This window comes from Eublepharis macularius, chromosome 11 (assembly GCF_028583425.1).
Source record: "Eublepharis macularius isolate TG4126 chromosome 11, MPM_Emac_v1.0, whole genome shotgun sequence".
Taxonomy (NCBI): Eukaryota; Metazoa; Chordata; class Lepidosauria; order Squamata; family Eublepharidae; genus Eublepharis; species Eublepharis macularius.
Window position 1 is genome coordinate 89,991,959 of NC_072800.1, and position 15,627 is coordinate 90,007,585.

General features: G+C 40.8%; 1 protein-coding gene across 4 annotated transcripts in view; it reads left to right on the forward strand.

The window, feature by feature from the left end:
* The first annotated feature begins 632 nt into the window (after positions 1-632).
* NKTR (natural killer cell triggering receptor) overlaps positions 633-15,627 on the forward strand; it is a 38,269-nt gene continuing 23,274 nt past the window's right edge. For 2 of the 4 annotated variants that reach the window (XM_054990790.1, XM_054990791.1), the window contains exons 1-6: positions 633-764; positions 4,314-4,406; positions 7,447-7,521; positions 8,161-8,268; positions 9,640-9,684; positions 12,624-12,711. In XM_054990790.1, coding sequence (XP_054846765.1) covers positions 4,349-4,406; positions 7,447-7,521; positions 8,161-8,268; positions 9,640-9,684; positions 12,624-12,711 — 374 coding nt within the window. In that variant the 5' untranslated portion in view covers positions 633-764; positions 4,314-4,348. Of the gene's footprint in view, positions 765-4,313; positions 4,407-7,446; positions 7,522-8,160; positions 8,269-9,639; positions 9,685-9,983; positions 10,012-12,623; positions 12,712-15,627 lie in introns of those variants that run through there. The other 2 variants (XM_054990792.1, XM_054990793.1) reach the window with 2 other exon arrangements.

Genomic DNA, 15,627 nt, shown 5'->3' on the forward strand with positions numbered 1-15,627 from the left:
ATAAAAATAGGATTTAAAAATTAGAATAAAATTAAAAATAGAATTTAAAAATTAGAATAAAATTATAATTATAATTAAATTAAAAATTAGAATAAATTAGAATAAAAAATAAAAGTAGAATTAAAAAATTAGAATAAATTAAAAAAACACACCCTCCCTGGTCACTTTTCGTTCAAAACTCTGCCCAATGCCACGTCACAAGATGGGAGAGTACAAAAAAAAACAAAGCGGGAAGGCGCAAGACACGCCTTAGCCGAAAGTTCTCGCGAGATCACACCAGAGATGCGCGGCTACATTTCGTTCTTTCCTCATGAGGGAAAAAGACGTGGATCTGCGCGTGCGCCGCGGCGTAGCGGAAACGAGTGGCCGTTCTCCCTCTCCTCGATTCTTTTTTCCCCTCGCACACTGTATAGCGGGAGGGGCGTGGTCTGACAACTCCTCCGTATGAGGCTGGAGGAGGAGAGCCGGCAGCGCGCGCGCGCACGAGAGGGGTGTGGCAGGCGAAGGAGGCGGAGCCAGAGCCAGCGGTCGAATGAGGAGCGAGCGAAGGAGACGAAAGCGCAGGCGCACGCTAACGAGAAGGCTCGAGGTGGGCGGGGCCGGGCGCGCTATCGCCCCCCCTCCCCCGTCCCCTCAGTGGAAGTCCGTTAATGGCGCTCGCGGCTTAGCGGCTGCCTGTGGCGCTGCCGCTCTTTTTTTCCTTCTCCCCTGCGGGGTCGAGAAGAGCTGAAAGGGGAACCAAAGGGAAGAGCCACCACCGCTGGGTAAGGAACCCACCCGGACGCCCCGGTGAGGGGCGGGCTGGGCCGCTTCTGGGTTTTAAGATGTTGTGGCAGCGGGGGGAAGGGCAGCAACCAACCCCTGGGTGGGCGGGGCCGGGAGCTCCCCCCTTCATTGCCCTGCTGGGGATTCTACGGCGCATGCGCGCTCTCCCTTTCTCCCCCCCATGGCTCAGTGCAACCCTGTGTACGAAGTGGGAAGAGTATTATTATGATTAGTATTTTTCATTACTGTTATTGTTTATTGTCCGCCTTTCCCTCTGTGATCCAAGGCGGATTTCGTGGTGCAAGTAAATGCTATAGAATCAACAGCTAGGGCATTCACTGAGCAAAAACACGATAATGAACAGTTAATAAGTTATAATCCCAGATGTATAGTGGGGCTATACACTGACCTTGTTTATTGCTCTGAGTGGGGCACTGATGTGGCTAGAAGAGTGGTATATAAGTGCAGTTGTTGTTATTATTACCCTTGCTTTAAATCCCTCTTGGACTACTGGACTAGAATCTTGCTTTTCTACTGCAGACTGGCACAGCTATCAACCTGAAACCATCCTATGTACAACGATTCTAGTCCAAGCCCCTTACAAATCAGTGGTGTGTCACTCAGCATAGGATTGCAGAGATGTGCGTGTCTGGAAACCTAAAGCTGCGTTTTCAGCAAGGCAGCTGCACTGAGCTGAAATGAGGCCTTGTACCTTTAAAAAAAGAGAGATTTTAGATGTCTGTAACATTTTGAGCCTGCCTTCCTGCAAAGAGCTGAGGACAGCATGCATGGTTCTCCTCCTGCCCCCCCCCCATTTTGTCACAACAGCAACCTTCTCGGGTAGATTAAGAGAGAATTACTGTGGCCCTTGGACAGCCAGAGAGCTCCACAGCAGGCCAAGGATTAGAATAAAATAAGCGATTAACATTTATTTCATTATGAGATGTTTATGGAGATCAAAATAAGAATCCTTATGGGTGTGTTACAAGGTGGGGTAAGGAAGAGTTAAGGCAGAGGGTTAATTCTGGATGAGTTTTCAAGCACATTGTTTCATGGTTTGTGGTGGGGGGGAGTGGAGGACTCATAGAATTAACCCTTTGTCTTAACTTTTCCCTACCCCACCCCCCATAACCTGCCCCAGACAGAGTATTCTCAGTTTGATTTCCATACGAATCAAGGAAGCTTATATTGAAATAAATGCAATCAGTCTTTAAGTTGCCACTGGATTTTTTGTTTTATTTTGCTACAACAGACCAACTAGGCTATCCCTTTGCAGTCAGATGGGATCAGAACCCAGAGTGTAGTCTGACAGCCTCACCTCACTAGATTATCTTTCTAAAAATTTTCATAAACACATGAAGTTGCCCTAGATCAAGCCAGGCCAGTTAAAGGGACTGTCCCTTCTGTCTGGCAGTAGGTCTCCAAGGCTGGAGGAAAGGGGTGGCAGAGGGCAGGGTGGCAGTTGGGATTTTGCCAAGCACAGCTACCCCTGAGCTTCGTGATTCTTTCCCCCACTACTTCTGTGCTTCAGCCCTTTCCCCACAGTTTCACCAACCTTTTCCAGGATTACTTGGGGTTTCCAGAGCCCCAAGCTAGAATTCTGTCTTTAAACCAACAGTCTATTTAATGTCTTCCTTAGGAAATGGTGACGTGACAAAACAGCCCAGGAGTCTCATGGCACCTTCATAGGCACAGCGGCAGAAACTTTTCTGCTACATCTGATGGGATGTAGCGTTGGCCACAGTCCATATGTGAGCCTTTAAAGGTGCCACAAAGAGTCCTCATTTGGATGGCAACAGACTTAGCACAGTAACCCACCTGGAATTAACTGTTTTACTGTATATTGTCTTTGACTATAATGTATATTGTCAGCCTTCTAATTTGTAAAGACAAGGATAGGAAGTAGTGGTTTGTTGTTATACTAACTACAGGCCCTTGAAGGCCTCCCCAAAATCTCCCTTCTGAGTGCTCTACCAGGCTGATTTCTCCTCTTTTGCCCCTTTCCTGTTTAACTAATTCTTAATTGCTTTAAACATTCTGTGATTCTTCTTGGAGTGTGCTCAGTTCTTATCTAGCTGTTTGAGATTTTCCCCATTGGCTTAATGAATAAAGTTATATTTTGTATATTTAGAGAGTCCCCTGAGTAGGTAGAGATACTTTCTATGGGTTCTTGGCTGTGGTTTTTGTCATCCATACAGGAACTGACTAGTTAGCTGTTAGATACAGCAACCTAAAATAAGGAAGCCTTCTGGTATGCAAAGCAACTACTGTTTATAGTAAATACACATTAAGGATGTAATTCTTTCAAACATGTGCAAGTGATGTCAAATCCCCTTGACAACAATTGTGCTTATAACAATGCCATAAACAGAATTAGCAGAATATGGCTGAGTTACGTAGGTTACTTACATTGATATACATTCTCAGTAAATTGAGAGTTAGAGATGAGGGCAAGATCTCTTCCACCCTCTTTAAAAACAGCAACAACCCTTGATTAATAGGGAAACATGAAACTTTTATCTCATGAATATATATCGAGTCTCTACAAGAAAGGCAGGCAGGCAACATATGAAGCAAGTAAATATTCACCACCAGTTTCACATTGGCAGCTAAAGTGTTCACTCTTTCTCCCTAGCAAATAAAGGGAGAGGGGGAAGAAGAGCAGTATTCTTTTCATTTAGAAAATGTGTATCCTACTTTTCTACTTAAAATGGCCCACAAGACAACTTACAAGTAAAAACAAATTAAAAAATAGTGAGTGTCACCTTGAAGGCTAACAGGCTTGTTAAGCAATAGACAAGATAAGCTATACCATTAGAAGTTTAGTACAAGAACTAAGTCCTGAAAAACAGCCAGTAATTCTATCTACATTTTCACTCCTTTCAAAATCCATGAGTGATTTGGGTGCATGGTACCTCCTTGCAGTTTTTAACAAGTGTAGGTTGAGCAGCTTTGTATGGGGGTGGAGGCACAGTCCCTTCCAGTACAAGGTTAAGAGGAACTGAGCAGGGGCTATCTTCCCTTGTCTACATCCCTGAACAGCATGTTCAGAATGTTCACTGTTGCTATCTCTGCCAATGGACACTGTCTGTCTGTAAAATAGTAAAGTGTCCAGTAGCACCTTTAAGACTAACCAACTTTAATGCAGCATAAACTTTCGAGAACTACAGTTCTTTTCGTCAGATGCATCCTCCTCTGGATGTCTGTCTGCTTTCTGTTTTTTATAATGAACTCTTCTATAGCCTTTCTATTCTTGTCCCTCTCTCTATACCCTCTTCCTGGTGAGAAATTCTCAATATAAATAGAAAACTTCATTTCAGCTGGTATCATGTGAAATCCACACTGCTGGTTGCAATTGGCTACTTTGCAATGTGGGTGGGTTTTCAATATTGACACTAACTTCCCTTTACAGCGGGAGGAGGGAGCTGTAGTTTAGACTTGTTCAAGCCTCAATAAATAGCATTTGGCTTCTTCATAGCGGATAAATTGCATTAAACTGCTTTGAGTTCTGACTGAGTTTGATTCTGAGTCGGTTCTGTTTTTCTCAGGGTGGTGAGGAGAGGCACCCGGTCTTCCTGCTGCCATGGGGGCACAGGATCGGCCTCAGTGCTTCTTTGACATAGAAATCAATCGAGAGCCAGGTAAGACTTGGGAGATTCATTAGACTGCTATTGAATGACCTGACAGGAGTTTGAATTGCTGCTTATATTAATAAAAGCCTTGTGTTACATGTAGTTGCTGCTTTCCTTAGAATAGGCTTTTTCAGTAATTGACTGACATATTTCCTACTGTGGTGGAATTATTCCCCCCCCCCCCAGTAGGCTTTGTAATGTTTAGCCATGTACAGCGGCTCACACTTTCAAAATTACGGCAGTGTGCATTCGCAGCGTCTTCTGGCATTTCAAGAGTAATAAATCTTGCTAGTGAAAAGAACAGAATGTGGTAAGGAGTGTTCTAGTAAAAGTCTGTCTGTAGTCTGCAAGATGAGATGGCTCCCTGCAGATTAATAGAAAAAAATAAAAGCATGTTAACAGGTTAAAAAAAGATTTGGATTAATGGAATTTATGTGCGAGAACTTTTCTAGTCCCATTAAAGAGGTAAGTGGAATATCTGGTTATCTCCCTGCCACCTCCTGAAAGGGAGGATAAATAACCTTAACTGATATCCATGTAATTTGCATAATACATGTCGATTCATAAAGTGTATTTTTGTACTGTTGGTGAGAATGGAGGGAAGAATCACACAAGGCACTAACAAGTGACTGATTAGGGAAAAGGTGAAAAAATACTACAGTCCATGGGGAGAGGGGTCCTCGTAGAGATTCATTCTAACTTCTCATCCTTTAATAGACCTTTCACATTTCTCATCTCTTTATAATCACGAGGACTAGACAGTTACTGTTAAGATTGTGATTGACGAGATTTTGACAAAGACACTATAAAATCATATTACGTGTTTTACAGTATAATAAAGCCAGAATGGATAGCCATGGAAAAGTCATACACACTCTCTCTCTCTCCCTGCCTAACTTACGTTGCAGGATTTTTGTGAGGATGAAACAGAGACAACTGTAAGCCACTGTGAGAATCTAAATTGCGTGGTTGGGTGGGATAAAATTTATTAAATATATACATTAGGGGAATTTAGGCAGCAAGATGCGGAGAGTCCTCTGTTTCCTGCAGCTCATAGGCCCCATCTGTTGGCTGGAGTACCAAGGCATAATGATTCTACAATCTGATTACTGGGAAGAAAAGCCTTTCCCCTTGCGATGGCACATTGTACCTGGCCTAATCCAGATCCACAGAAATAGGCTGTGACAGATTAGATGGGCCTTTGATCCCCTCTTGGCAGTTGTCTGTGCCTCCACAGGAAATCTTCCTTGCATTTTACTACTACTCTGGTAGCCTTCAGGTAGCCTTCTTCACATTTGGTTATTTAATGAAGAGATAAAGGGGAAAGGAGTTCACCGACATTCTTCGTTTCCAAGCATGCTAAAGTATATTAACAGTGCCAGGTGCTTGTTAGAGCAAGAGCTTTGGTAACATTCAATCTGTATTGGTCTTTGTTTCTGGATTTTGACTGTGGCTATTCTTATATTGAATAATGATCATTTACATCATGTGTCATTTCTGCCACTTTTAGAAAAACGGTTCATGCAAAAAAGCAAAACATATTCCTGTAGTTTCTCAGTATTTTTTGCCTGCAGTTTGAGGTAAACAGTTTTTAAAACAATTTTATCAAGTTACTCTATATGCATTGGTTAGGGTCTAAAAGGAAGAGGAGTACAAAAGCAACGGGGCAAGGGACATTTCAATTGGAGAAGCCTTTTAAGATTTTGCTTGCATTTAAAATAACTTTTAATGACTACTGTCTCATTAGGACATTTGGATATATTATTAAAGGTAGCATCAATGCCTTGTATAGTCTGTGTAACTTTTTTTTCAACCTGAAAGTTTACATCTAAAACATGTCCTCTGATTTCTAGCAAATGGCTGTTAAGTACAAAGCACACAAGGATTTTGATTGTCAAGGCAATTCTTTAAGCTTATTTTCAGGGACTTCTTGGAAAACCACAAGAGCTTTTGAGTGCTTGAGGTTACTGGTCTGAATCTATTCTAAAACAGTGGAACAAACCATGTTTTAGAACATATAATTGTCAGATACGCTTACTAGATGTCTGCCATACATCGGTTACCCAGAGCTCCTCCGTGTTGTGTGGGGGGAGGAAGGGGGACCTCCTTCCTGCTCCTTATCTGTCTCGTGCTGCTTTGCTTATTCATGCCTTCCTGCTTTGCCTGAGGCCTTGGGGATGGCCTTGGAGAACTCTTCTCACGAAATGGACTAGCAGTTCTCCTGCTTAGAGGCTTTGCACCAAAACTAACGGCCCTGGCTGGGGAAAGGGGAGTAGAACCATTGATACTTACCTTCATACCAGCATTCCTGTCAACGACTTGTTGGAGTCATGAATTTGTGATCCTTGAATAAAGAGCTTTAGCATATACAGCCCGGCAGCCCGGTCCAATGCAGTGAAATATCTGGGGGCGGGGGGGCGGGGTTCACCTGTCAGATCCTGACTATAATGGACTTTAACTAAATGACAAAGGACATGGTTGTTGTTGTTTTTTTAAAAAAAGCACACACACACACACAGAGTTCGTATATTCTCCCAGCTTCCAATTTTTGTGTTTTGATCCTCAAAAAGATTTATTTCCTGCTACTTGCAGCTCACGTTGGTGTGTTGCCCTCCTTCCGTCTTTATGATGAGATGTTGACTCTCAATACTGCATTACAAACTCACAGGCAAATAGCAGCTTTATAGTGCAGTCCTAAGTAGAGCTACTCTAGCCTAAGCCCATCGGTTTCAGTGGGCTTAGACTGGAGTAACTCTGTTTAGGATTGCACTGTCAATGAGGGTGAGTTAGATCGCAGATATCCTGCTGTCTCATCTAGCTTGGCCAATATAATGTGAATCCTGCAAGTCTCCTGTGTTCACAACACTGTTTGTCTGTGTGGGAGAGTGAATGGATCAAATGATGGACATAAAATGAGATTAAATTTGTACTGCTTTTTGTTTTCTTTTCGGCAAGAACATACAGAAGACTGTTGTTAAGGAAAGTAACTGCTTTGCCCTAGAAATGATGGAATGAAAAGTAACCCTATTTTTAATTCTTCTTCTTCTAGTTGGTCGTATTGTATTTCAGCTTTTCTCTGATGTATGTCCAAAGACTTGCAAAAACTTTCTCTGCCTATGTACAGGTAATTTGTATTTCCACAATCATTATTTAATGCGCAAAGTTGTAATTCAAGAGCTCTATACATTTTGTCTGAGCTTTAAAAGTATGTGGGTCAGAGATCATGCTGGGCCTGTCTTTTGGATGGGGCAGGTGTCACAAATGAATGTAAAGAGATGCTTACTCAGAATTTAAATCAGAATTTAAATCAGAATTTAAAGAGATGCTTACTATGGATATCATCATAATTGTTTTTGATAGTCCTGCAGTACATACGATCTTTTTTCAAGAATCATGAAAATGAATGAAAAGGTGCTTCTGTAATTATTTGGATATGGGATCTTTCTCGATACTGTGAAACTGTCTTTTGTTTAAACCTTTCTGGTCTTTGTCTGTGAACTATCTCAGTGGCAGGCGTGGAAGTCTGCATAGAGACCCCCCAAGTGATGAGGAAAATAGAAACTGCAATGCTGAATTAATCTCCTTTAATGTTTTAAAGGGCTTTGGGAAAAGAAAGACTTGGCAAATTCCCAAAAACATATGATAAAAAAATGTCAGCCCTTCACCTAGAAACCTGGTTCTTTGCTTTCCTTTAATTATTTGTTGTGTGTTTTGGTTGATTTGAAAAGCAAGGTTGCTGTTTAAGATACTTTCTTACTTGCAGGTGAAAAAGGAATTGGGAAAACAACTGGAAAAAAACTGTGTTATGAAGGCTCTACATTCCACCGAGTGGTTAAAAACTTCATGATTCAAGGTGGAGACTTCAGTGAAGGTAGAACTCAAAAAATATTTTTTTAAAGGTGGCTTGATTATCTGTTACCTAATAATGTTTACATTGAAAAAGAGCAAGAGTTCAGTACCACCTATAAGACTAATAAAATTAGTGGTAGGGTATGAGCTTTCGTGAGCTACAGCTCACTTCTTCAGAATTGTTTACATTAAAAGTAAATATTCAAATGAGATTCTCATATTTTAAATTTTGTGTCTCTCCATATGCTGAAGCCGTTAATAAGCATAAAACATCTTCATAACAGCCATAAAGCAGTAAATATCTAATTATAAAATATGAATTTGCATCAGTAAAAAGAAACAGAAGAACCAAAAGCTAATTAACCAGCTGTTTTAAATTTTTGAAAACTCATGACCATATAAAGAATTATAGAAGTAGCATTAAACAGTTAGAATTTAAAAGCAGCATAAAATTTTAAAGGGGCCTTTTGCTGCTAAATGTGGAGAATAAGGTCAGTGACAGTATAAAATAAGGGTCATACAACAATCACAATTAGGTACAGGGATGTAAACAGTTCAGGGTAGGAAAAAATTACTTTCCCTGACACCAAAACTCAAGAGGCTGGGCAGCAGGTGAACAGCTGTGGGGGGCATTTTCCAGAGAACAGAGAAGGCCTAGTCTATTGCAGCCACCCTCAGGGCCTAAGCAGGTGCAGGGCACACAGAACATGGCTGCCAAAGGTCCTCCCAGTTGAGGAGCAGGCTAAAATGGCAGCAAATGATCTTTTAAGCATCCTCGTGTCAAGATAATTTAGGGTTTTAAAGGAGATAACCAGCCCTTTTTAAATAGGGCCCAGAATCAGGTTGGCAATCAGTGTAACCCTTCCAATCTTGCCGCTGCATTTGGCACTAATTTCAGCTTCCAAAACATCTTCAGAGGGAGCCCCATATAAAGCACATTGCAGTAATCTAACCTGAATGAGACCAGATAATTTTTCCCTCAAAGAGGACCGTGGCTGGCAAGCAGACCAAAGGCACTCAGAACTGCTGAGGGGACCTGGGCCTCCGTTGGGTCTCCTCGTTAGTACTTTGCCACTCTCCCCTCTTCCCCCAGAGAACAAGTTCATTTGCACTAAAGGAGAAAAGTAACTTTGTTGAACTGCTTGCGTATTTTTAAACCTTAATTAGCAACATGACCCATTCAAGGCTGTGAGCCTTGGGGAACTGAGCTTTAATGCAGAATTGTCTTGTAAACTCTTCTGATGACAATGGACCTATTTATGAAAATGTGTTTTATAAAACAAGAGTCCAGAACCATCTTAATTGGATTGCCTCCCCCCAGTGTCTTTCTGTCACTTATTACTGACCACGTGGATGATTCTAAATTGCCATGTCTACATTTTGAAATTACCAGGTAACGGGAAAGGAGGTGAATCTATTTATGGTGGATATTTTAAAGGTAAGATCTAATAATCCTTGGTGGGTTTGTTTGTTTCAGTTTTGAGAGTTTTGATTCCTGATACATTTAATGAGAAGGTCGACTTAGAACACTTTTGCATGAAAGTAATATTGCATGGAGATTATCTATGTGCATGAGTTTTAAAATTTGTTTATTGTAATATTAGTGTTTAATGGACAAAATTAATTGCGGCTAACTTAGTTGGTTAAACGTGACTTCAGCATGGAGGCTAGGCAACTTGATTCATGACAACTCCTGTCTTCCTGCCTAAAACTGTCAACATATTCTTTTGTTTATAGAGAATGTGGTCTTTTGCAAAATGAAAAGGTAAGAGACAAAAGCGCAACACAAATTCAAACTGTTTCCCTGAACCCTTTTTAGTAAATATATGGACCACTAATAATGAATTTGTGGCTGGGTAAATGATGTAGCTTGGTTAAAGCTAGGTTGAGAGGCTCTCAAGTTGCCTTCTCTTTGAACAAGAAACTGTGAGGATTCTAAATATTTGTCTCGGAACAGGCTCTCTTCCCTCCCCCGCCTCCACCCCCATCCCCACCCTTCAAAGGTTTGTATGTTTATTGGATTCTGAAAATATATATAGCATGTGCTCTTCCTAGGAGTAATAAATCCATGTGTATTGTTGACTCTGAAGACACTCTTTGAAGATTCTCATAATAGTAGTCGTTACTTTTAGAGCAAATATGAACCAGTTTTGTTGTGTCACGAACCGGACGTTTCAGTGCTGTTGCAGTATTAGCTGCAACCCAGTACTGAAAGAGTTTAGATACAGTGTATTGTTCTGTGTGCCTTTCTTTCCTATAGTGTGCATGCTTGCAGAGGTTGTGTTTCAATACAGTACTGTTAGATGGCAGAAGATATTGACCTTGAATAGTGGTCTGTTGACAAATCCATATTCTAAAAAGGGTTTTGGTTTTTTCTCTCTTAAGATTTTATAGTAGGTAAGTACAAATAGTCTGCTGCTGTGTGTCTGTAAGTTTGCTATTAAGCAATTAAGCTATAAGTATCGATGACTTACATGTGAAAACTATTTTCTTGACATTGGTTGAGGACACTATCAAGCAAATATTTTAATATAAAAAACAATTATATCTGTTGAGACAGAAGCTGAAAAGGAGAAATATGTGGTCTTCTTTTTTGCTCATGGCAGTAGTTTTTCATTCACTTTTACATTTGGTTAAACTGGTGTACTTGGACTAAGCAGAATGACCTGTTTGAAATTTGTGGCAGGAAAGAGAAGGAATTATGCTTTTTATACTTGGGAGCACACAACAAAGTAGAAAAGAGGGTGTCTGTCATAGAAGTGGCTCTGTGTATATATGTGTGTGTTTGTCGGGGTGGTATCTTGCAGATACTAATGTTCAAAACAGTTTTGTTAAGAGGAGGATCCCAGTTCCACTGTACGTATCCAGTTCAGCCTTTGGATTAGTGGGGAAGCAAGGACTTGGCATTTTTCGCCTTCTGCTGTTAATTGACTAGCGCCCCAGAGAATTCTTGATTTAGATCAGGAATCCCCAACATGGCAACTGCTGAGCTTTTCAGAAAGTGGGTGGGGCCATTGTAAGGCAAGGCTTGTGGGGTGCCCTCATTCAAATGAGAGAGTTTTCCATTGCTGCAATAGCAGCTGCAGTCACTGGGTGACCAGGAGGCCTGTTAAGCACCCAGTTTTCTTTAGTGTGGGGCTCCATTCTCCCTTCGAGCCTGACCAACTATTGTCCTGAACTTCTTTTGCAAAGCAGAGAGGCTTTGTTTTAGTCTTAGAGCCCATGGGAGTGAGCTGTTGCATCAGGGGAGATGAGTGTTGAGGGGTAGTTAGTCCACCCACTCTTTCTCCAGGCTTGCTGTCCTTCCAGCGGCTGGACCATGCTTCTAGGCAAACTATAGACAATACTAACCTTGTCCAAAAAAATGGCCAGACTCTGTGAGGCAGCTCCATGTGTTCAGTGTGATTGCCATGTGATTCTTCTGCAGAGCAAGGAGGAGTTACGTGTTTGACTCCACCTCCTGTGGCAGCCATCAAAATTCCAAAGGTGCCCAGAGGCTCAAAATTCCAAGGTGCCCACAGTTCAGGGACCCCTGATTTGCATCACCTTGCAGCACAGAGTTTTGTTTTTTTAAACCTGGGCTGGAGCCAGCTAGAGATACCATTTTGATTCAAAATTGAGAATGTGCTTTATTTACCCAGACATGATGTTGCAAAAGACATTCTGTTGGACGCCTTTGGGTTGTTCCGCTCCCATCTCCATAGGCAGCAGTTTGAAGGTGAATAAAAGGAGGGACAGTATACAACACATGGTTTTCATGTGGAAGAGCCTAAGTTCAATCCTGGACAGATTTATTAGTTCTGTGAGTCTGCCACCTGAAACCTTGTTGGGGCTGCTGTTCCTCAGAGAGGCTGTATGGAGCTAAATTGTCCGATGGTGAGCAAGTGTGGTGTCCTGGTTAGAATATTGGGCTAGGCTAGGGCGATCCATATTCAAATTCCCATGCAGACATCACATTCACTTGTTGGACTTGGGGCAGTCACTGTCTTTCAGCCTAAATTACTTCGAAAGTGGGTTATGAAGCTAAAATGGAGGAGGGGAGAATTATGTGTAGAGAAAGGTGAGATGAAAATGGGAGAGAGACAGAGGCCTGAACTGTTCTAAGACAGGTTCATAACATCTCTGTATGCTTTATTTAAAAAGCTGTTGTGACTTCTAATAACAGGATCAAAAACCTTGTATTCTTTAATGAGTGTTACTGACACAGTGATTGTGTACAGATGTATCTCCGCTCTTGTTGTGTAGCTTACTTTTTAAAAGAAGTTTTCTTAATGAGCTGCTGACGAAGTCCTCCTTGTGTAATTGTTGATCTTTCTGAAATAATTAAGTTGGCTCAGAGAAGCTGATTAACCTCTCTCCTTTTTTTTCTTAAAACAGATGAAAATTTTATTTTGAAACATGACAGAGCCTTCCTTTTGTCAATGGCAAACAGAGGGAAACATACAAATGGTTCCCAGTTTTTCATGTAAGTAGTTGTACTTTGAGAGCTGAGCTTTTCTTAAACGGAGAAGCGCTGTTCATGAGAAAGATGGTATTGCTGATCGATCAGTGTTTGAGCAAAACAGACAAGAAGCTGTACACATTTTGGTATACTTTTGTGTTAATCTTTTTACAAATTACTTAAAAACTCCAATTGATTTTTGAAAGTCTGTGCTCTTCTAGAATACTTAGCTTGCTTGACGTCTTTAGTGAATAAACATGAAATTTTAAAAAGGTGCCAATATATATTTGATTATCATGACCAGAGTCCATTTACAAGCAAGAGGTAAAGTGTGTTTTAAGAGTGGCTTTCTTTTGTGAGGGCTTACTTTTGGTTTGTTCAGAATGTTTTTACTACACCATGCAGTTCATGCATAGCCATAGATTTTTCTGCACACATTGTGAATCTTTAAGTTAGAGTTGAACTATAATATATCATATGACAAAAATACATTCTTTGACAAAGGAGTGCACTCCAATTTTTGATACTAAGAGTATTCCAGCTTCATAATTACACGATGACCAACTGAACAACACAGAACAGAAATGTTTAAATTATACCCTTGTTAGACTGCCGTTAACAAGCTAGCTGCCCTGTAAGTCTTTTTGATTGACTTATATTTGTTTCGGTATACCTTTCTCTTTATCTTCTTTCAAATATCTTCTATTATTAGTATTTACAAAACTAAAACCCAAGGCTCCCAAGACTTGAGTTTGGAGAAGAGGATTTTTGTGACAATGCATCTTCATTCTGATGTATTTCAGGTGGTTTAATGGAATCACCATCTAGTTTTCTATATTCAGATCTTTATGAACTTTGCCATCTTTCTTAATATTTGAGAATGAATGGCGCTTCATTGCCTTGTTAAAGGAGAAAGTTGAATGGAAGGAATAAACTCTTGCCTGGACAGGGTTTTTTTTTTTGCCCCCATGATCCAGTAAGGTTCAGATAAGAGGCATATTTAGGTTGTTTCCTAAAGAATGTCCCAAAAATGGAAAGCAGATATAACCACAACAAGAAGAATTTGTTCTCTCTTTGCGGGGGAAAGATGACTAGGTTTGAGGTGAATTCTGTTTGTTGTCTAGTTTAGCAGAAAAGTGGCATTTCTTGATACTCTAGGACTGAATAAATCATATGTAAATACAGTGAATTGAAATAAATAGTTCACTCTTTTACTACTTTACACCTTTATTTATATATTTCCATTTTTAAGCTTATCTGAACTTCAAAAATTACAACTGCTGGTACACTCATCGAGAAACTTCCAAAGGGCTCTAAAGTTTCTTTAATCTCACACTGCAATATATGCATCCGTATGTCATTAAGATGACAGGGGGAGGAGCTTGTGAGTTACACATCAACTTCTAAAACGATAATGCCAAGAGTTGTTGGCTAAAATATGTAAAATGCTATTTATAAATAGCTTTATAGTGTGGCTTATGCCAAGAGCTCAGAGGGAGGTAATTTTACGTAGACAAAGATCCAAAGTATATGTGGTTTACTAGGACAGGAATTATTCAGAGTGCCTTTTTATGTTATCTGATGGTAAGTGTTTAACGCTTTGTTTGACTCCGTTTCTAAATTTCTCTGTAGCCTAGCATGAAGAGATTCTGCCCCCCTTGAAGCTTGCTTCATCTGGGGAAAGTGAATAGGTGCAGCAATTTGAGAGTGCCTGGCAGAATACATACTTAGTTTTTATGCTTGAATTAGGGGGCAGGTTAGGATAGGCCCTACAGGCCATCTCTTATGGTCAGAAGACCCTTGCAAAGTCTTAACTTTCATTTAAAAAACTCCTCTGAGTGTTTTGCATACTCAAAGCAGGGTGCCAGCTGGCCCCAGTATAAACTTTCCACCATCCCGTCACCAGCTGAGGACTTCTTGTAGATGAACCAAGCCACTGACCTCCAGGCGCCAAGCTGCATTTTGAGGCCTAGGCAAGATTCTGCATTGTGCCCTTTCAGCTGAGGCGTGCAGAATTTCTAGCAAATATAACTTGAAATGTTCATAAAACACTGTAATCTGAAAGATGCAGACATTTGTACGTTTCTTAATTCTGTGCAACAAAAATACAAAAGCTAACTGAGCCTTACGCACGCACGCAAGTAAGTCTTAAGCTATTAACTGTAGTTACACACACAACCCATCCCAATTGTATATTGCTGTAGTTGGGTCCTGTTTTTGTTGGAGCACATCTGTATAATGCGTGCACGCAAGCACGCGCGCGCACACACACACACACACACACACGTATTCCGTAGTTAACCCTTTGCATTCTGGTTCCTGAGGTCCTGTGAATCTTGTATGGTAAACATGGGTGGAAATAATACTTAAAAAGATTTGTTCTCTTTTCCCAGCGCTACAGTTATATGGAACAATCTTAGGCTATTAACTGTGATTTCTCAGGCAGGCCTACGAAGGAATATAATTGCTTTGTTGTGCAGTCTAAAACGGTCTGTGCAGATAGATGCAGGCTGAATTCAGTGTTTAGGCTAACACCAACATTGTTTATGGCAATAGCTTGAGAGAGATTGTCATGTTAAAACAGAAATTCAAGCAGTTGTGGGGGCATGGCTTTGTTCTTTTGTTTGGAAGAATCTGAAACAAACTTAGATGAAGACCCAGAGAACCATATGTTGATTCCTTCATACATTTTTACAGTCCTTTCCTCATTTCCATTGCAACTGCTCCTAAAAATCAGAAGGGCACAAGGACAGAGTGCTGCAGTTGGGGAAGAAAAATCAGCCGTCTTTGTTTTGAAAGCAGGCATGTTCTGCTGCTGTGCCCAGTTGGGTGGACCCTGGGCAACATTTTCTGACTATTCGGATGTGTTAATTATCGGTGTTGTGGGTTGACCTGCTATATTTCTGATTGAGCTAGGAAATCCAGCTTTTAAATATATTG